This window comes from Dermacentor silvarum, chromosome 8, assembly GCF_013339745.2.
Source record: "Dermacentor silvarum isolate Dsil-2018 chromosome 8, BIME_Dsil_1.4, whole genome shotgun sequence".
Lineage (NCBI taxonomy): Eukaryota > Metazoa > Arthropoda > Arachnida > Ixodida > Ixodidae > Dermacentor > Dermacentor silvarum.
In genome coordinates, this window is record NC_051161.1 from 68,307,453 (window position 1) to 68,329,744 (window position 22,292).

At 44.5% G+C, this 22,292-nt stretch overlaps 2 protein-coding genes across 2 annotated transcripts; one reads left to right on the plus strand and one right to left on the minus strand.

Moving 5' to 3' along the window:
- Positions 1-970: 970 nt before the first annotated feature.
- Positions 971-18,230, minus strand: LOC119461380 (histone acetyltransferase KAT8). The gene is made up of 9 exons (XM_037722674.2): positions 18,021-18,230; positions 17,842-17,919; positions 17,564-17,733; positions 17,417-17,470; positions 17,160-17,324; positions 14,537-14,626; positions 10,342-10,576; positions 7,464-7,614; positions 971-1,385 (listed from the first exon to the last, which is right to left on the minus strand). The coding sequence occupies exons 1-9, from the start codon at positions 18,208-18,210 to the stop codon at positions 1,166-1,168; spliced, it is 1,353 nt and encodes a 450-aa protein (XP_037578602.1). The 5' UTR covers positions 18,211-18,230; the 3' UTR covers positions 971-1,165.
- A 217-nt stretch (positions 18,231-18,447) lies between these two features.
- Positions 18,448-20,597, plus strand: LOC119461381 (peroxisome biogenesis factor 10). The gene has a single exon (XM_037722675.2). The coding sequence runs from the start codon at positions 18,602-18,604 to the stop codon at positions 19,400-19,402; it is 801 nt and encodes a 266-aa protein (XP_037578603.1). The 5' UTR covers positions 18,448-18,601; the 3' UTR covers positions 19,403-20,597.
- The last annotated feature ends 1,695 nt before the right edge of the window (positions 20,598-22,292 follow it).

Below are 22,292 nucleotides of genomic sequence, written 5' to 3' on the forward strand. Positions count from 1 at the left end.
CAGTACAACAGAGGCTCTTTATTTCAACCGTTGTTAATTGAGCAAATTAAATATTTTTGGTCCTGCCCAACGTATGTCTCATTCAATGGCATAAACTGAACTAAAGGTATGTTGCCACACAGCTCTGAATGCAGACAAGCCAGGGTGGATAGTGATCACACAGCCTCACAAATATACGACGAAAAAGCCACACAATATCAGAGACGCCAGAGAAACCATCAACAAATGAAAGGTGTTTTGACTGTGACCCACATGCTAGTGTCAACCTTGCCTACTACATTGCAAGGCGCTGATATTGTTGCCAGTCAGCTCAATGAGGAAATAATTCGAGTTGGGAGACGCTAGAGCACTTACCGTATGTAGAAGCTTACATGACACTGCTGCAACTTCTGCACTGCGAAGGTCAAGAGGCCCTTGTCGTTAAAGCAGAATTTTGTGTGAGTTCACCCAACACGTTACGAGTGTGCATAATTTGCAATTTGCACGAGATCATGAAAATTGCCGTTACTATGCAGATTCTGTTGATATAGTTGTTGCAGTAAACGCTTCTTAACTGTTATATTGGTCACTAAGATATCTTGACATTGAATATTTTAGACAATGCACACCATTTAGTGCAAAAAATGAAAGAGTGCGGTCGTACATCATTAACAGCCTCATTCATCTTCCTCCGTTTAATTGTGTCACATCACAGTACGTGGATGCTACTCGTCCATGCCGACAGCAGCGCATCCCCAGTTCGTTTTTTACAAAGAACACAACTCTTTCCTCTATGACCACACGAAATCATATTACAAAGTCATGAGTAACTGAGTGTTTTCCAGAAAGACAGTAAAAACAAAATCCTAGCATAGGTTCAGCATAAATTATTCAAATTATGCCTAAGTGCAACCTGATGTAGCAGGTTTAGGCAGCTTGACACAATGAGCACAGGAATCACATCACTGTTATCAATTCAAGAGCACAGCGGTTAACGGATCAACATCTGAAGTTTATTTATACTCTATATTACAAAACAGTACAAATTGATGACGCAGATAATGACGATGATTCTTAAATAGCGAAAGATGTGCCTTACGAGTGCATAATCTATCCTGTGCGCAATGCAGTTTTGTGCCAATATGCCAGTCTGTTTCACACAGGAGCATGTTTCCTATGAGAAAACCTAGGCCTTCTTTCCTTGCTTGGGCCGCTTTTTTGGGGGGGTCCAGCGCAGAGAAGAGATGTCAACTTGAAGTCGTGGCCTCTTGTACTGGGCACTCTTCAGGTGCTCTTCCACGAGCTTGGGTGTCACGCAGATCACGTGCTGGCCCTTCCAATACTTCACCATGTTGAGGCTCTGCAGTGTGGTCACTATGTCACCCTGTGTTATGCTGGTCATCTGGCTGAAATTAGTCAACATTCAAGCAACTCAGCATCCATAAAATGAAAATGCAAAGCATCTTCAAAGGCCCTACTGCAGCACTGAGGCTACACTGCACCTTTAAATTTGTGAATTTACTTCACCTCAAATTTGCATAAGGCTTAAAAGTAACACCGTGGAGGCTTGGGCTAATCGGCACATACTCGACAGGTGAACAGTGCAAAAAGACGAAGGACAAGAAGAGGAACACACACACAGCCCTGGTGCGTTCCCCATCTTGTCCTTCGTCTTTTTGCGCTGTTCACCTGTCAGGCTTAAAAGTAATTTTTCAGGATTTCCTTTTTCCTTTGATATATTGTACTATAGTGCATACAGTTCCAAACCCGTTTATAACAAACTCAATAGTTCCACAAGAATTGGCCGTTATGACAGTAGTTCCTTACTTATATATTCGCCCTTAAACACCGTACAAAATTAACCGCACCGAAGTTGACGTCAGCAGTTGCAATTTGGCAGCACTTTGGTCCGAAAACTAGATTTTCAGTGTCTTGTTCTTGGTGCATTCCTGCACCTAGCTGCAAATTTCCATTAGAAACGTTCATCTAAAGAACGAAATGCAGCATCGGATGGATAGCTCTTTGAAAACGACTCCCGGTTGTGATCACCTGTTATTTCGAAACTGCAAGTGCAGCCGCTATTTGTTATTCAAGAGCTTGTGATATGTTACTACCAGCAAAACATGACTATTCTGCACAAGAGAGCGAAGTGTTCCAGTTGGCCGGAAACTACTGCGGCATGCCACCATTCTGTGAAGGTCTTGGACACCATGGTCTCGGAATTACGAGTGCGCGCCAGTCACACAAGAGCCGTAAAATTGTGTTATCTATGTCGCTTCAGACGAAAAAAGTGCGATGTTTGAAAGGTAGAACGTCACAAACTGTTATCAGCCATCGGCGATGCGTAAATGAAGTGCCACTGAACCGTGATCTGATAACTGCGTAGTAACCGCCGATCCTCTGCAACCTTGCATGGCAGCAATGCGTGGTGCAGAGTTATCGCCGACTCGGGCAGTGTGAATATTGACAGTAACGACAGGAACACTTGAGCGGCCATGGTTCCCATGGTAGAAGGACACAGAAGGTCGTTCCAAATCATTTAAATACGCGTAATGCATGTCATGCCGAATGGACAGCTGAAGCAAAAACGTGAATGCAGTCATCGTGGCATCCGATATCGCGCTGGCGCATGCGCCAGTGCATGCCCCGTGCCATGCTGTTTATGCTGTATGCCCTCTCTCTGCAGGCATGCCTTGAAAGCCTTCGTGGCTTCTGAAATCTGCATGCGGCAGTCACTCACTCGCTCATCTTGAAGGTCACATGCCATATTATCGTCGTGGTTGGACTGGAGTGGGGCAGGCGCTGCTATGCGCCCAATATGATCATGCTTCCATGCTTTGGTACTTCGCTTGCACCCTCTTTTTACCTTGACCGGGCTCAAATCGTTCGTTGTAACAGTGCGATGGTTAAAAAATTTTCGTTATATCTGGAAACAGTTTCAATAGGTGGATTGTGAAATTCATAAGTTCACTGAAATGTGGTCATTATAACCGATAGATGGTTATATCTGGGATCATTACACAGTTAAACCTGGATATAACGAAATTGACAAATTCCCTAAAAAATTCGTTATAAAGAGGATTTCGTTATATGCAGGTTCGGCACGAAAATTCAAAAAAGAAACGCTTACCGTATCTATTCGATTCTAACACGCCCTCGATTGTAACGCGCACCCGTTTTCCGTTTTCGTCGAAGCACTTATCCTTGGAATGTCACACCAGGTACTGGATGCGTGGACGCGTGTCGTTTCGCACAAGCGCAAGGCATCGGAAACGAAGAGCGAGAGTCACAATGGCGTCGTACCGTCGTATAGTGTTACAGTAGAACTCCGCTGTCACGTTCCCGGGTGCTGCATTTTCCCAGCTGTTACGTCGTTTCCGGCTAGTCCCGGCACAGCTGCCATAGAACCCAATGCATTGGTAACCCCGCTGTTACGTCGCAACTGTGGGGCCGTTCCAGCATCATGCGTTGCGAACTGCCACCCCGCGATGGCCCGAGCGGCCATTTTGACTTTTCATGTCGCTTGGCTTGGTTTCTTGACGATGGCATTGGCCGCCCAAAGTGCCGGGGGCGTCACTTATGACATTTTCGATTTCCGCCAGCAAAAGTATGACCCTTGAGATCCATATTTGCTATCTAAAGATGGCGTCTATGACACGTTGTGGCCCTAAAATTGGTTTTGGCTCATAGATGTTCCGTATAAAGTCCAAGGGAGATAACACAGTCGCCGCGCGCCGTATGCTGTATGTGCGAGTGAAAACGTGCGAGGGGAGCCGACGACCGCGTCTAAATCTCGCGCGTGCAAGAAAGAAAAGCAGGGAGGAAGTGCGCCTTCTTCCGTTGCGCTCAAGGCACCGGCAAGGGAGCGAGGGGGGAGGGATAGCGGGCGGTGTTGTACTGTACTCTGGCATCAACTGCGTACTGCGCGGCGCGCGGGCCGTATCTTGAAAGCTGTCTGCGTTGGTGCAGTCTAGGTAGTCTAGGTAGTGTAGGTGCATCGGCGGCTCGTAGCTTTGTGCGTGCTGAGTGTTCTCAGCGCTCAGTTTGCGTTGAAGTGATAGACAACAGCACGAAGGTCACTTCGCTCGCTTCTCCCGCGGCGCTCCCACACGCCGTCAGTGTTTGACAGCAAGTGTGATGTGTCACAGCGTGTACCAGCGCGTCGGCAACATCAACTGGAAAAGGAGAGAGTGCCGGCTTGGCGGGCTAGGCCAGCTGCAGCAAGCAGCAGGATCGGGTTTGAATGAAGGGAGGGGGAAAGGTCACGCCCACGGCAGCAAGATTGCCGGGTCGAGGGATGCAGGCCTGCCTCGCGCACGCTCGCACGCACGCACACGTGCGCTCGCTTCGCATTCCGTCGCGGTGAAGGTGCTTCCGGTTGCTGCTCGCGCAAAAATGACAAAATTTGTGGCGAAATCTCTAGGTTGTCGGCGGGGAAAATTCGTTATTTCAAGGGGGTCTCCCGCTGCCACTTTGTTACGTAGAGGTCTCAAATACATGTGCTTCTATGGAGTAATGGCGGGAATAGAAAAACTTTGTTATATCCAGGAATTCGTTACATGGAGGTTCGTTATAAGCAGGTTTAACTGTAAAATAAAGAGGTTTAACTGTATAGTCAACTTCAATAGAACGAAATTCTTGACATAACGATTTACCTTTTTATAACTTCTTGTCTGTAGGACACCATGTATTTAAACCTAACTATAACGAACTATGTTTACGCACGATTTCATTATAATGAAATTTCACTGCCACCGCGAAGGAACACCTGTACAATAAATGGAAACGACCAAAGACGCAGATGGTCAAATGGTTTAATTACATGCGGCTGCTTGCAATACACCTCTCAAATCATGCGCACCGCAACCAAGAGTGACCACCGAAGGCAAAAAGCCCAAGTGCGATAAGAGCCTATCCCACTCTATGCGCTGCATGCAAGAACTGTGTGCGCGTGCAAACGTGCAAGGGCAAGCTGTGAAGGATGGTGGCTTGATAAGTGCCTTCTTTCTTTGCGAGCAAGGAGAGGGGAGGGGAAACAGGTTGGCACACGTCTCTTTTTCTTGAGCATCCGTGGCTGCGCATGGCTATCAGTACGGTTAAGCTGAGTCCATACGCAGCCCACGCGCTCTGTTTTAGAGGTACCATATTTTTGCATGTCTAAGCTACATCACATTTTCAAAAAATTGAACAGTAAAGTGGAGGTGCAGATTATATGCAAATTTTGCCTTAAAGTATGGCCTCACAGCAACGCACACCGCGCTGCCGTGAAGCCCTACCTCAAGACAAGGTTCCCCGCCATTCAAAGTTTCATTATCGAACCGCTGCGCGTTGAAGCTCCCTTCTCCCCTCTTTCATGGGCCCTCTTGCTCTTTACGAGTAACCATTTTGCGTTTAGTAGCTAGCAAACAGCGCATGCGGCACTGAAAAACTCATACGGCACCCGTTATCATGGCATTCCCTCAGTCCCACGCAAAGCGGTCTGCACTACAGTGCTACGCCAAATCACCGTTGGGATAATCGGCTCAATCATGTTTGCTCTGTCGCTGTTACCCATGCAAGGGCTTCTCCGTCCGCGCAGTCATCCGCTGTCGTGTGAGTGCTAGCTGCGAAGTGATCCGATCCACATTACGTATCACATGACTGATTCGTCCGCGATACAACCACCGTGCGAATACAGCTTTGTCAGCATCGCCAAAGAACGGGGAAACCGAGTCGCCGGCCGTAGATACGACGTGGACGAGTTGTGCATCCTTGAGTGGAGACTGTTTTTGCAAAGATTTGAGCGTTGTTGTATGCAGTTATTTTCGTGGATTATACACGTGGATATATATTTTTTTTTCCGGGCTGTTGTAATTGGGGGGTGCGGGTTTACACGCAAAAATATGGTAATCTGCCGCGTGTGCAGACTTGGCATCGTGCGCTGTCTTTTCGCCTGCTCAGTGCTGGAGGTTGGATAATCTTGAGTTTCAGAGACACGTTGGAGCAAGAGGCAGGTAACGCACGCGCTTTCTGCTGCCTGATTTGTCCCACTGCAGGCGACACTATCAACCGTGGGGGCAGAGTGGACACTAAAGCGTGACTGGCTTCGTTTCATACATTCAATGTGAAGATGAGACCAACAACATGAAACCGTATCTCTTGTTGCTAACTCTCAAATTCAACAAAATGATTTTTTTTTTCTCATTCAACTTCAGTTTTTCCGATTGCCCGATAATTCCGAAAGTTTTGTGGCTCCCTTTGCATAAGAAAAAACCTCGATAAGTGTGCTTATGTGCATAAAACACTGAATTTCGATAGAACGAAGCAAAGTGCAGATTTTACCGACTTCATTATAATGAAGTTTAATTGTACTTCGAAAATTTCAAATACCAAAATACGAACCGGAGTGAACACCAAGAAGCATAAGATTCAATTGAATACCGTATTTGCACGATTCTAACATGCCCTCGAATCTAATTGGCAGCCAATTTTTGCGGGCTTAATGAAAATAAAAGTGCACTTGAATGTAACATGCACCTGATTGTAATATGTGTGATTTATAACAGATAAATATAATATCTCCCCCGTTTGTGATCAGAAAAAAAAAACGAGACATGTTACATTTTTCACAGAACGAAAACTTTTAATTGTTTTTTAACGAGCTTTCATAATGAAAGCAGCGTGTCGTCGTCACCATTTGCACTTCATTGGCCACAGACACCAAGCAAGCAAGGCGGTATTCTTGAGCGATCACTTGCATCAGACTTGTCTAATTTACGTGACAAAGAGCGTTCCCGGCACTCTACGCAGATAGTAAGTTTGGCACAGCGCCAGAAACACTCATGGCCATGTGCACCGACGCATCCGGGGCCAAGTTGTGCAAAATCTTGCGAATGTGGTAGTATCTCCGAAAGTGATCGTAGTCAAACACAAAATGAAGCCACGTTATAGCCACAGCAATCTTCAAAAAAATATGCTCTGCAGCCATCTCATGATGATGACAATTCTGCTTCTGACGGCTCTGAAAATGAAGAACTGCATTTTGAATGCTACACTTAGCTTATCAAATTGGCTCTAACTTCGGAGTACAGTCACTTGCCACATGAAAAACACGGGAAGACAGCTGGCAGTTCCAAAACTGTGCCACCGCAGTACGGTCTCTTTCAAAAATTTCACTCGAGACATGCACAGCAGATGACTCGCACCACTAGCGGCGCCATGGTGATTTTACAGTATTAACAAGTGGCATTCATTCTGCTAGTCTTTGGCACACATACAGGACTTAGTAGGTGGTGAAATTGAGATGCTATGAATTATATTTCATCAGTAATAGTGCTGCTATGCAAAAAAAAAGAGAAGATAAAAATCTGCTTATAAACTGCACCTTTAAAGCGCACAGGTCTGCATTGCACAACTGCTTCTGTCTGTCTGTAAACATGTGTGTGTTTGCAGTAGCTTTCACTCCAACTTTTCACATAACCACGGCAGGCGATTTTCATTCTCACCTAAGGTCTTTAATAGACAAGGCTCCACGGACATCTCGGAGGATCTCGAGGAGCACCCAGGACCAGTAGCTCCTGTAGCTGAGCTTGCCCAGATCAGAGAGAGGCTTCTCGGGAGACCCGACTGTGCCTTCCAACTTTGACAGCTCATAGCCTGGAGAAAATGTACATGTGGAAATCAGCACAATTATTGCAACATAATGTGCACTTAGAGACATCGAGGGCCAAACCAAATTTGACCACATTGGTATGTCAGTATCTTCAAAATGAGGCCCTCTTGAAGTTTAGCCGGTAGCAAAAAATTAGTAGCGGAGCAAGTTGTAGCTGAAGGTACTGTATTTATCCGATTCTAATGTGCACAGAGTTATTGCGTTCAAGCCAAGAAAATGCGCACCCAATTTTACAGCATAAAAAGATTGGAAAACAATATCAAGCTGCAGCATTTACCTTTTAGAATGTAAATTTATTTGCAACTTATGTCCACTGCTATAACTGTCAGCTCTTTATCGCTGTTAATGGGCCACAACATGCCGTTCACCGTGTGGCCCAATGTCTTCAATGTTCCGCATTTCTTGAAGAGTTCCACAACAATCACAAATGGGTTGGTAGCCAAGCCACTTCACCAGTTTGTCCTGCAGCACATGAGAGTCTGTGGAGCAACACAGTTTGGTTGCTGCTAGCTTAGCATGTAAAATAACATTTTTTGAATGTGCTTTTGTAATAAAAAATGTCTCCTTGACACCAACCCATAAGAAAATTCGCAGCTGTCAACATCTTGTCATGACACTGGCTGTTACCATCTGTTGCCAACACTGCAATTATGGTTTTGTATCCCACTGTACTGCAAAGGCAATTTTCGGAACCAATTCTTTTTTTCTTTTTTTTTCGGAAAAGTATGCATTAAAATCAGGTAAATACGGTACCCAGAACATTGGAAGATGTCTAACAGCGATCCTGCTTATCTGTGCTGGTACAATAAACCTAAGGAGTGGCAGAAATTTCAGGAAGTTCAAGGAAAGGGCAGCTGAAATTGTAGGCTTCATGCTGTATGTACAGAAATATTTCATACAGGTATTCACAGCTACAGTGCATGGCAAGGGGGCAGCCTATCTGCATCATGTTGAAAACAAGCTGCAGGGTTTCTAGAGTAAAGCTTTACAAATTAGACCCATTGCAGCTTGTAGGCCTGTTTAGAGGACCTTTAGTAGCAAGTGCCACAAAAAAAAAAGCAAGTGTGACACATGAGAACATGCGTTATGCAAGAAAAAAATATCGCATACCGCTTTCAGTTTATCATAAAAGCTCTTACCGGACACGATGAGACGGCAACACCCCTAAATGCAGAAAAACCCAAAGAAAAATTGTTAAGGTTGCAATATTATCTGACCATGCGCACTAGAAAGTACACTATATGCCCTACTTTCGGGACAATCCGCAGCACGACACCGTACTTCCAGTGACTTCACCTGCAGGTACCTGGCTCAACAAGCAGTGAAGCCGCATTCAGGAAAACATACTAGAGAAACGGACATCAATGTATATTTTATGTAGGTTATGACTTTGCAGTGTTAGTACATCTTATAGAGATAATGGGAAGAATGTTCTCCAACTGTTCCTCTCTGCAAAGTTCCAATTATTAAACATCTGTTCCAAAACAAAGAACCTGTAGAAATGAGCACCCTGTTAAGATGCTCCAGTCTCCTTACACTTTCTCAGCTTCAATAATTGCTTGCCTCTTCAGTAGTGTGTTCCACAACATCATTGCTTATAACTGTCACTCAATTTGTTAATTTCAGCAATGGTCTATTTCACCACTAAAACATTCAAAACAGTATTGCGACTGCAAAAAAGGACTGCACTAGCACTGTTATCCATTCTTTGAACAAATACCAAGTCACCCCTAAATACCAAATACCAACTATTATATGAACAAATACGAACTCACCCATTCTTCCACTGAATCCGAAAATGTTACTCAACTGCGTCAGATCCATAAAACAACTCAGCGTAGAGACACGTTATGCTATTTTAAACACCTTAAGCTCAGTTCTTAACACTAGTGCACACACGATGACATGAATGAGAATGTTGTGCAGTAGGTGCACTGCATGCTATGTTTTTACGTGGACTTCAGTTAAGTTAACTCCACAAAGTACCAACACCATTCCACACACCTTCATTGCTGACCATGAAGAGTACACTGTGCCAGAAGAAAATGTTGAGTTAAAATGAATTAGTATAGTGATTAATTACCTTGTGATTGGATTGCTTAGCTATCCACAACTGAAACTTGCATGCCAAAAGCATGCCAAAATGCTACTGTTGGTTTTGCATAAAGTTTCCCGCGCTCGAATCAGCATTTATGTACGGAATTAAGCCTATCCAAAATGATAGGTCTGGATTTGTTGTTTGACTCGTAACCAGGGGGGCTAACACCTCAAACACGACCCATTCGCACCTTTCCTCTGTAATGGACACAATGAAAATTAAATTAAGTTCTACCGTTTTACGTGCCAAAAGCACAATCTGATTATGAGGCACACCGACGTGGGATACTCTGGCTTAATTTTGACCACCTGGGTTTCACGCTGCCCTCGGCGGGTTCCTAGAACCTTCTTCCCAGGACATCACTAAAGTTCATCTGTCTGTCTGGGGTTCTTAAACGTGTACCCCATGTACGGTACGCAGGCGTTTTCGCATTTGGCACCTATCAAAATGCAGCCAAGATGGCCGGGATTTCACGTAACGTCAAAGCCACTTAGCAACCACGGCGAATGATGGACACAATATTCGCCACTTCTTGCAAGAGCAAGTACCAGGCAAGTCTTGTCCGACATTGTCAACAAGGCTATTGGAATTGCAAGCAGCACAGTTTACTTACTGAAAGCGATGAGGAACTTTCCATAACCCTTGCGCTGGTAAGGTGGCATGGTAAGGATGCAGGCCACATTGTTCCCATCAGGAGATTCTTTCTCCTTGGAGAAGTAGCCCACCAGATGTGCGCCGTGCTTGTCGACCTCACACAGCACGTAGAAGATGAACGGCTCCACGTCAAAATACAGTGTCTTGTGGTCCAGGAAGAGCTTGGCCAGGAGGCATAGGTTCTGGCAGTATATCTGCAATCCCAAGAAACCAATGCATGTAGCCAGAGAGTTGAGAACGTTGACATAAAATAGTGCTGACATTTCTGACATGTCATTCTTTTGTGTTAAAGGAAAGTCCAAGCCTTCTATCATCTACAACAAAGCACTGAAAAAATTTACTGTAATATTTGTTTCTAAGAACCTGTTTTCAGAGTCAGCACCCTGAAGGTGACTGCATAGTAAGGTCATGATTCACTGACTTGCTCAATTTCTGAAACTGCTGTGGCTACCACTTGCGAGCACACCCAGAAGCATGCATAGCATTCTTGTTTATTTCTTTCTGTGCAATGTCATCGTACCTAGCCTTATTGGCACACAACATCAGCAAATTTCACTCTGTACCATGATATCATAACAATGTTGGTGACGCCAAGTCCGGCATTCCAGACAAACTTCAGTATCAAACTATTGTATGTTTCTCAACCTTCATATTTGCAAGTGTCATCTTTTCACTTGTGAGAAGTTTGCGGTAAAGATTCAAAAACTGAAAGCTATATGTCAGTACTCCTTTGACATCACATATGATTGCTGCATTTTTTATTAGTCGCCATTGGCAGTGGTTTCATGTTCCAGACGAATCGCAATGCTCCAATGTTGAAACACGCATTTGCCGATATGTTTCTGGTCTCGCCTGTTGCCCATGCTGTCAAGGCACTTGACCACAATGCAGCACAAGAAGAATGGCGAAAGGAAGTGTGCATGGCTGCAACTTTCATCTGTCTTATTTGCTTTTCCTTGCCGAGTCAGGGAGCGTGCATCAAAGGCGATGCAGTAAGAACTCAGTAAATCAACCCCTTAATCATTAGAACAATATGATCATTTGAACTTGCCCTCCATTTCCGCTATACCATGGATTACTCTATGCCAGCGAGCACGTTATAATTCGGAGATACACAGCCGTGCACTGGTTAATTCAGACGATCATTGAAGTGAAGCAACCACAGAGTACGACATAGACACAACGCAAAACAACAGTAGCATACAAACAAAATGCAGCAGCGCAGTAGAAGCACTATAAATACCTTAGAGTTAATGACAGGAACCAGCGTGAAGGTTTTGTATCACAGAGGACAGGCTTAATCAGCTCTACTTTACACCAAGGAAGTTGGCCCTGAAGGCTGCAATGAAGTTTCCATCGATATTATTTGAGATGGTTCATCTTGAGCTCGAAGGTAGGTGATGATAAGGTCAATAGTGTCGATTGCTGACAACACTATTTTTGACCAGTGGAAGCAGCCAACATGCACCCATGGCGTTTGGCCACCCAATCAGAGCCAGCTCGTCCAACCCAGAGCATTTTACTTTGGCAGAAATAGCGGAGAGAATTCTAAAGCTTGGCATTTTATAGCAATTTTTCCACAAGTCATATGCTTTGTGCATCACACAAACGTGAATACAGTTTCGGGGATCCAAGCTACGGAGTTGCACGGAAGACGTGAAGCGCATGAAATTGTGTTTGCAGACTCTTTAAACCTTTCAAAGGAGGTAGAAAGTGTCTTTAAGCAATGTCTCCAAAAGCTGTTTTTAGCTACCATTTTCAGACACACCGCATACGATACAAGCAGCAGAATATATGTAACTGTCCATAAAATACATAACTGCCAAAGTCCAGAAACAAGAATTAGGGAGACTTGTCAAGTGGGGGAAGGGTTACTGTGATCCTTTAAAGCAGGGGTTCGCAAACTGATTTCACGTGGAGCTCAGGGGGGTTCGACAAAAGGCACTTTAGGGTTCTGCGAGCAGCCAATACTAATCCAATCCCATCCCCACTTCACGCACTGATTACCTGATTTATGATTCAATAACTTGTGCACTTTTGCTCTCATTTTATAGCCATTCAAATTATGCACAGCGAAACCATAAATATGAGCACATCGGTGGGGAAAGAAAGCTGGCAGGGAAGGGGGGAGGGGGGCGGGGTTCCGCAGTACTCTGTGAAGGCAGGTGGGGTTCCCCAAGGCCAGAGAATTTGGGAACACTTGCTTCAAAGCAAGCAACCAGGCAAGCAAAATAATAATAATAATAATAATAATAAGCAGCGGACTGGATGCACCCATTCATATGAACAACATCATTACATTTATTGAATATTTGTCACGGTGCGAAACTTTCCTCAGTGCTACCATCGCAAGTAGTTACCTAAATAATGCAACAAGTGAGAAAAGATGATGTCATCATCAAACTGAGACGGTGCCAGAATTAGTCCAGCAGTGAGCACACTAACACCAATGACACTAAACATGGATGGCACTTAGGCGTCCTTTAATTAACGTGCATCGATGGCAGTGTCACTATTTGTGGAGAAAGGACGAGGAGAAATACGGTGTTAGGCACAGTCACTGAGATCACCTACAACCGCATTGGAAGCACTGCTTAACACCAACCTCGTAGGTCATGAAAGAGGGCACCTGTCTACAGCTTCGCATTCGGCGAGAGCCCCAACTAATTCAGCAGCCAGCACGACAACATACTAAGATTCTCTTAACTGTGCAGCTGAAATGCCGACCTTACAATCACATAACAACTCTATGATAACATGTTGATTCGGATCATATACACAAGAGTAGGCTCACCGACTTCTTTTATTGTATGTGGCTAGACCAACGGCTATCTACATGCAAGAATTGGAAAGTGATTTTCAGGATATACCGTATTTACTCGCATAATGAATGCACCCTGAACTTGCTGCTGTGAAGTAGGAGACACAGTACGATTCGGCGTCTGATATGGCATACGGCGGGTATGATTGTATCGAACGCCGTATCGTACCTTGTGTCTCCTGCTTTTATTGTGAGAGCAATTATATGGACACTCCAGGCGCATTTGTGTCGTCGGCGCCACCGATCACACCTCAATCTCCTGCGTTCGAGGGAGGAAAGTGGGGAGGAAGCACGCTGCATTCTGTTGTGCACATGGCACCAGGGGGAGGAGAGGTAGGGGGGGGGGGGCGGCACAGCAACTGCACACCGCCTTATCTTGAAAGCGATCTGCGTCGGGGGCCGAGTCTAGCAGTGCGACAGCGGCTTATACCTTTGTGCGTGCTATGTTCTCACCGCTCAGTTTGCGTTGAAGCGACACGCAGCATGAAGGTCACGTCGCTTGCTGTTGCTGCCATGCTTCCTCACGCCAACGTTTTGACAGCGAGTGTCCGCGATCATCGAGCGTGATGTGTTGATGTTTGCCTGCGCGCGCTGACACCATGCTTGTTAATTTACGTAGTTAGCAAACGTTTGCAAGTTTATATGGCTGATAAAACTACTATCCTCACTTCGTATAGCTGTCTACGCATTTGCCATCGCAATCAATGGCTTGCCTTTTGGGTGAAACTGCGTCTTTTTTAGAGGTGGCCACGGAAAGAAAATTGCTCAGAATTTCACCCCGCATAATGAACACGCCTCCCAACTTTGCGTATATTTTTCGTGGAAGAAAGTGCGTTCATTCAGTGAGTAAATACGGTACTTTTTTCGGCCTAACAAAATAGTCGAAATCCATGCACTGTACAGCTAGTTCTGAATAGTTGGTAGGTATATGCATACAGTGAGTTCATTTTCATAAATAGCTTCTCGGCTAAACCACGAGCCTTCGTCCTGCAGTGGACATAAAAATAGGCTGATGATGATAAAAGGCAGGAGCTATTTTTCGGGACATTTCGAGTTGCGTCCGTGCAATCGGGAGGAGTGGTCAAAAGGGAGAGTTAGCAGGCAAGAAAATAAATGTAAAATCATTGACACTTTTATTGTTCAGCAACCAAACCAAACTAAACACTAACAAAGGTTGCTAGCATGATGCGACACTTAGTGTTGGCATAACTTCTTTGCAAGGTAGAGAGCAAAGATGGCTAAGCTGCTTGAATACACATTAGTCGGGTCAATTTCATGCTGTTGCACTGCCATTTAGTGTGGAGAATGCCTGGAAAGTCTTCCAACTACATACCTTGTGATCTCTGCCATCCACCTCCCACAAGGAGACTGTGCCTTTCCTATATATCTCTTTGCCAGGTGGCTGTCTCCATATGCACTCACTCTGAAAAGGGCAACATTAAATGGGACCATCATCAGAACAATGAGAACATTTGTTGAAATGCATGTTTCAAGCAGCATTGTCTGCTCCACATAGCAGCGTACGAAGAAAAGAAAAACTGAGAGGAGTGCGCATGGCATGCAACCTGTGCACAAGATAGAGAATTAAGCTGAACACGAGCTGACATGCTGTTTCCCTTGTCTGAAAGTCTTGTCTGCCACCTATGATGAAGCCTGCTCTTGCTATTTATCCATGCTGCACGTGAATCTCACTAGTCCAGGCGTTTCCTCCTATATATGCCAGCGACAAGTCTCACTTGCCCATGGATTTCCTTTCGTCTAATAAGCGCCACCAAATGGCAGTCGTATTATCATTTTGGTGTGAATGCTGCACTACTAAGTGGCACAAACTTTCCAGAAAATGTATTTTTATGGGTGCAGTTGACAGAAATGCAGCATAAGTCTGGCTCTCCTGGGCTTTTATAATGATTGCGCAGTTGTGGTGACGACGGCCACCCTTTCCAATGCCGGAAATGTGGTTTATGTCATTTCTCCCCCGCAACAAATGTAGAAGACCTGGAGAGCTCTAGTGAGTAAGTTTGGTGCTTCAACTTAGTACTGAAGACTGTAAAGAACAGTTCGAGCCTCTGGTGGCCTCTCTTATGTAGACGTTGCTCGGCAAAAACGCTTTGCCGCCTGCACCTCTGGGTTTTTCTTTTCTCACAGTACATGAATAAAGTATCAACCTCATTTAAGCTATTTTGCATGTGACGGTGACAAGAGACGCGACTGAGATCAGTGTCGCTGAAGTTTGTTGCTTGACGGTGAAACCCCATACGAGCAACAGCTGTAGCCTCCTCGTCACCTGCAGCGCGATACACTTCGTCATCTGCTTCGGTTAGTAAAGGGTTAACAGTGGGCTCGCACTTTCAGCTTCAATTTACCCACAAGTTTGGACCCTACTGCTGCTGACAGTTGTGCCACGACCACTTTTGCGTCCATTCCTGAAACGACGAGATTTTAAGATTTGTGTAACTGGAGAACATCGCAGCCAAAACATTGTCCTTTGCACAACTAACCACACAGAGCCTTCTCATATTAGCCCCTCCTGGGACACCAAGTTAAAACCATTTTTGGTGACTTTTCAACCGTGCATACAACCAACACCTAGGTGGTAGAACCTATGGAAACAGTTATTTCATCTCGAGATGCAGTGGCAATGGGCATGCAAAGCGAACTGTGCAGCGCCTAACAAGGAGAAGACGTGCTCCACAGTAACACATGGAGGAGCGATGACGTAGGGAAGCAGGTAGGTGACCAGCCTGGTGTCCCACTGGCGATTTGCTCAATGTGCTTTCACGCGGTTCACACAACGAATTCTAGATTTCGAGAACCAGTCATGTCAGCTCAGTCATGAAATAATTGGAAAATTTTGGAGCTTTCCTGTAAAAAAAAAAAAAATGGCACGGAAAAGGTTAGAATGCTTTTGTCTTTGGAAGGTTCCGAAAGCCTGTGAGGTTCTTCATAATTTGCTTGTTTCACTTTTCAGCACAAACTAGGTAAGGATAAATGTGAAGAGCTGAAATGCAATATCAAATTTATTATTAAAGGCACGCTTAAGCCAAATGCAGCACTGTGTAGGCTCTCTGTAAATGCAAAGTCCTGGTACAGAAATCAATATGGGCGCCCACATATTCCTTGATATTACTGACTTCATGTGTGCATGCTAATTCTCTACCTTCAGATTTCTGTTAGATGCAAACACAAATGGCAGTGCCAATATAGGGCGTCGCAGCTATCGTGCACCAAGTTTTTAAGAAAGACAGGATTATTCTACTCGAATGAGACAAAGTTCATGTTGCTCTTACGAGCTTCGTTGATTAACTGGCGGTAATTTATTTAGTCCCTGACATCCAACTAGCTAATTAAAAGCTGCTAGCAAACTTTTAATTGGTTGTTCTAATTGTCAAGGTTTCGATTAGGGGGTTGTAGAGTCATAATAGATGTCAAAATCAGGTGTTTCCGAGTAGCACAACTGATTAGGATAGTTGGTTTTGAAGCATCATGAGTGAAAGTGTGAAATGTTTGACAGTGAGACAAGAACACAAATACATGAAGACAAGATTTGTGCTCTTGTCTCGCTGTTTAATGTTCCGTGCTTTCACACAAGAGGTGTTTCCAGCAAGGTACACTTGCGTGTTTCCATTTTTCAGCAAAGAAAGAAATCCCACAAAATACGAAAAATACCACGTGACTACAGGCACACAATTATCAGTGTCATCAAACAGTCTCAGGGGAAGCAAGCTGTTCATCTGTCACTGAGCCAAGTGGCGACGCTAACATTATGCATGTCCTTTCCCCGACACACCAACAGCTCCCGTTGATTATTGTGTATCAACATGAAGGCCACGTGCTGCTCTGTGCGGCGCTACTGAGATGAACAGCTTGCATCTACACGTTGCAGAACCTAGCATCTGAAGTGGTTATTATTTTTATCACTACCTTAACCTTCACGCATACAGCACTGCTACAATTACCTGGTGGTAACGGTAGGACTTCTCCAGCCTCATGTACTTCAGACAGAACTCGCAGATCCAGAGCTTTGGCACTTTTCCGTAGTCCTCGGGGAAGGGTGAGAAATACCACGCATCTATTTCATATTTACCAAATTGTATCCTATCAACATATTTCACTTTTGTGATCTGTTGGGAATAAAGAAAGAGGGGAAAAAAAAAGGAATGAAAGTTACCGTGATACGAGTTTATAGACGAACACACTAGGTTGGTGGACTTACCGCCTCGTGCTCTTTCTCAAGCGCGGCCGTCGTCGGATCCATTTCGGCGTATGTCTGAAAAACAGCAGCAATTTGAATACCACCATCGCCTCGCAAAGACATGTGTTTATAGCAACTGTTAACAAGTTTTGAGAATGGAAATATCACCTTCTGAATGTGATTGATCTCATCATGTCTCCGCTTTTGGTTGCGTGTAATTTTTCGGTCCGACTGCTCTATGCAGTCTGTTTGCCCCATCGGATTCTTCAGCTCCTCCTTTTGCGACGACGACAAGTTGAACCGGTCACGGTCAACCCATTCGTCCAGACGACGGTTATCTGCATCGACCAACACACGACAAAAGCCCTAAGATGCGTAAATAGTGGCAGTTCAAGCCACGGCCCGAGTCAATATATTTTACCGACGTATTACGGCTTGTCACTTACATCCCTCGTAATGAACGTAGTACTCCCACTTTCCTACGTCGTGATCGCACGGGCGAACTTGAATAATCTCCGCAGGATCTGTACGACAAGAAGCAAGACGTCAACGTACGACCTAAAACGAATTCTTGGAGGCGCAGGGACAGCTGACACAAACTTTTGCGACGTAAACATCAACTTACGCCAAGTGTCATCGGAACGACGGACCATGTAGTGATCTCCTATCTCAAGCGCTCCTTCCATGATAGGTTCTTTACTTTGTCGGTTACGGCTTCTTTCCGAACCTCCAAATGTCTTGCCAGAAATTGTGTTTTCAGATTGAACAGGCCCATCTTTCGCTTGAGTCACTGAGGTACGATTCTCTTCCGACATGATGCGAAAGACTACAGATGCTTGGCTTGACTCGATGTGCTTGACTTGGCTCGAATAGGCTGCAAACAAAGCTAAAGCAATAAATTTATAGTACGTATAATAACTTTATTTAACAAATAGTTTATTTGTAACTGCGTCTTTATGGCAGTTTATTACGTCAAGCAAACGCAAAAAAAAAATACGATTTGCGTGCTGGCGGCCGTTGGCTAAATAACTGACTCGTGGCTAAGGCAGGCGAAGGGCTTGATTATTTGCGACGCGGAAAATGCGGAAACTGAATGTGTCCTTTCTTTAATTTATGGTGTCCTTGTCTAGAGTTCTGCACCTGAAGTTTTTGCCGTTTGAACAGATGCCTTAAGTTTGTGTGACAGCTGCCCGAATTTGTGTCCAAATGTCGCGATTTAAACCCGCGCTTCAGCCCGAGATTTTGCGGGCTCACCAGAAAGATGAGCAACATATCTTGTCGCTGCAAAAGGATGTGTCGGAAATTGCCCGTGCTGTGCTCGGAATGCGACCATGGATGCGGTGGCGTTTAGAGGTAGATGCATTAGCCAGCCTCATGTACTACTGCGCAACGACGCTGAGTGGCTTCCAGACTTTGGGCGAGGAATACGTGCACATTGTGCAACTGGGCCGGTCTCTCAAGTCGGTCCCCACCCTTGCTCAGCGGCTCACATTCGTAGTCTTGCAGTCATTCGGAGGTAACTTGATCCGCGGGACGTTAAAACTTATCAAGAAAAAACGGAAAGTGGACGGTGAAGCGCTGGCCACGCTTGTTACGAGAGCGTTGCAAGTGCACACGATATTGTTCTATCTTCTCGGCGGATACTACAGTCCTGCCAAGAGGTTGACAGGAATCAGATATGTGCTGATAAGAAACTGGCTCTCTACGCCAGATGTTGCGCGATACTACAAAGTGTTAGGTTGGCTGTCGCTCATTGAGTTCGGGGTGTCACTTCAGTCAGCTGTTAGGTCGCTCAAAGCATCGGGAGCCAGCGATGATGTTCACACCGAGTTATCGAAGTATAACTGTTGCATGTGCGTCGACTCTGCGAAGAATGCTTCTGTGATTCCTTGTGGCCACGTCTACTGCTGGTATTGCATCACGGGCTGGTTGAGAACTAACAAACAGTGCCCCTTGTGCAGAATGCCCTGTGAACCGCAACAAACAGTGCTGCTTCGGAATGTATGATGAATTTGTATGTTGTACATGATGCGAGCACATCTCTTCTGACCGAAACCACTTACTGAAAAGTAAATGGCCAAAACTTCTGCAGAGTCCTGAAGGTGTTAACATGGTGCTGAACCATTTGGATTGAAGATTTATCATGAAATTTTGATGCTGAGGTGACCTCGCAGTCCCTTTTCCATTTACGTGTTTACGACAAAAGTTATACCCCTGTCACACGGCACACGTAATGTCATTTGTAGTAAATGACATTCATACCGAATGTCATTGCCATCTTGGGTTCCTGGTCTACATGGGTAAACAAAATGGCATTCGCAATTGATGTCAATGTTTATCGGCAGGCTGCTATGATAACGAAACCCTACAAATCGTGCTTCTTGTTTACATATTTTCACTATATTGTTAACAATACAATGGCAAACATTGGACGGTTATCGGAAAATATATTACATTTCGTTTTAACTTATCTATTTTGTAATTTTTTTGCCAAGCCCCTGTCGTCGAGAGTACACAAGTCGCGCATGAATGAGTTCGGGAAACTCATTCAACGGGCGAATGCCATTAGCAGTGAATGTCATTCACTATGCCCGTGTAGAAGCAACAAAAATGGCATTAACACGTAATCTCATTCGCTGCGAATGCCATTACACGTGCCGTGTGACAGGGGTATTACTTGTTCGATCAAAATGTATCCACAATGCCAACTAACCCCCACTATGTAGCTTATTTTGAAGATATTGCAGCTGGCCAGCTTCAATAAATGCTGCTTTGATGAAATGATAAAACTGTGTTATACTTTGTGCAGGACTTTCTGACATATTTCTTCAATATTCGTAATCATGGTGTCAGTCTGATGCAATCTGGGTCACATGAACAATAAGGCGATGAAGTCTGGCCACTTACATAGCACCTACTTTCCCAGCATTTCAAATAAATTTATTTTAAGCAAATGATATTGCTCTTTGTGTGGCATACACCGAGTAGTAGTGTTGCTGCTGCTGTTAGTACGCACCAGGCCATACCTAGTGCAGTGGCTTAGTCAGTGTGTTGTTCTGCTGCTCAGAGTGATGTTGCAGGTTTGATTCCCAGCCATGGTGGACACTTTTTGATCGGGTGGAATGCAAGAACACTTATGTACTTAGGTACAGGTGTGAGTGAAAAAACTCAAGCTTGTAATAAACACTGGAACTAACCAACCCACCCAAGGTCATCATAATTAATCCTAATGTATCTGCTACAGCCTACTTCCTACCGCAGTGTTGCTTTGGACTGTTAAACCAAGTGAATCAATCATTAATGCATCAATGCATAATAAAAGGTCGCTCAGAATGGTGATGCAAGCACCACTTGCAAATATCTAGCATTCTTCAGACTTCTAGACGAGGAAGATTTCCCCTAACACATTTATACTAGACAGCGTTCACTCTAGTTATAGAGCTAGGGTGTCAAAGCCAATGCAGCGGTAAGTACCAAGCAAGACAACTTCCATTCTTTTGTTTACATTGGGCAGAGATACATTTTGCCGATTTTCTTTGGAGACACTAGCAATCAATGTAGTCAGCATTTTATTTCTAAGGAAATGTAAAACCATGACTGTTGTTTGGTTAGTTCACTGATGAGTTCACAATTTGTGAGTAGTACAAATTTTAAATATGTCCTGTGGGTTCATGTGCTGTGTACTTTTGATCAAACATACCATTTCCTTTTAGAGTGATGTTACTCCGCTTTCCGGTATGTTTGAATTAAGCGAAAAGTCGTATTAAGCGAATTATGATTGCCGGTTGTCGACTGTGAAGCAAATTGGCGTATATATAGTCATTTGTGCTAATTTGAATATGGGCTGATGGCTGTCTCCGTTCTCTCCGGAATTATGCAATGGGGAACGGTACACAATTATCCTCACTGCAGCAAGTATACGCCTTTAAGCGCATAATTCCTTCAATTCTTTCATGAAAGCAGAGCTTTCCATGCCTGCCTCCCCGAGTATTGGTGCTTTTGCTGGGTCGGTTTCTCGCCGACTGAAGTGTGCCTATTCCGGATACAGTGCCATAGTAAAGCGAGCTGATTCTGCAAATTATATGTAATGTGAATAAGTGGGCCATTATCCCATGCAAAGAAATTATAAGGGATGGGGGTGGGGGGGAGGGGGACACTTGAGAGGAGCGGTGTGGGGAGAAGGGTGGGAGGGAAAGTGGCTTGCTGAAGCTGCAACTCAACGGGATTTTAGCAGAGTTCAAAGAAGCTTACGCCGTCTTTGACACTTATTACTGATGGCTCTTGCTGTAATTTTTGTTGTTGTTGTTGTAAACATTAACGAGATGATTGAAAGCAGGAGCTAGCATGCGTCTGCTTCTGAATGGGGCGCAATGCCGATTTGCCTGCAGAAGGAAGTGGAAGAAAAGACAAAATTAGCAGAATGTGAGAGAAAAAAAGGACAGTGCTGTCGAGGAGCGCAGATCACAACTGCAGAGAGAAGTGGCTCTGAAAGAGAAAGGTTAGCACTATCGACTGCAACCCTTTGAGCACGGCTGTAGGCCAGAACCGCAGAGAGGTGTAAGCGCAGGTAGGTCTTTGACTAAAATATATCCTCTCTCTCTCTTTCTCCGCGAAGCTTGCCCTTAGATCACGCAGGGATGTGTCAAAAAATCGAGTAAAAAGAATTTAAAAATCTAAATATTGTACCTGAAGAGTCACCTCCAAAGAATAGTGCTCATCGTGCACAGTATTCATGCAATCATTGATTTTCTCATTTATTTGAGTTAAAGATAAAGGAAGAAACAAATAGATAGTAAAAAAAGCAAAAAATAGTATGGCTGCTCAGCTTCAGAGTCGAAGTAGAAGAAACGCAGTATTAACCTGCTCGTTTGATGAGTATATGTACTTTCAGTCGAAG

Bases quoted from the DNA above. Each gene is read 5' to 3' on its own strand.
- LOC119461380 (XM_037722674.2), bottom strand. From the start codon at position 18,210: ATGTCGGAAGAGAATCGTACCTCAGTGACTCAAGCGAAAGATGGGCCT. The intron at 17,920-18,020 runs GTAAGTTGATGT...CTTGTCGTACAG, and splicing joins TCGTTCCGATGACACTTGGC to ATCCTGCGGAGATTATTCAA. The intron at 14,627-17,159 runs GTAATTGTAGCA...TGCCCTTTTCAG, and splicing joins AGTCCTACCGTTACCACCAG to AGTGAGTGCATATGGAGACA.
- LOC119461381 (XM_037722675.2), top strand. From the start codon at position 18,602: ATGTCGCGATTTAAACCCGCGCTTCAGCCCGAGATTTTGCGGGCTCAC.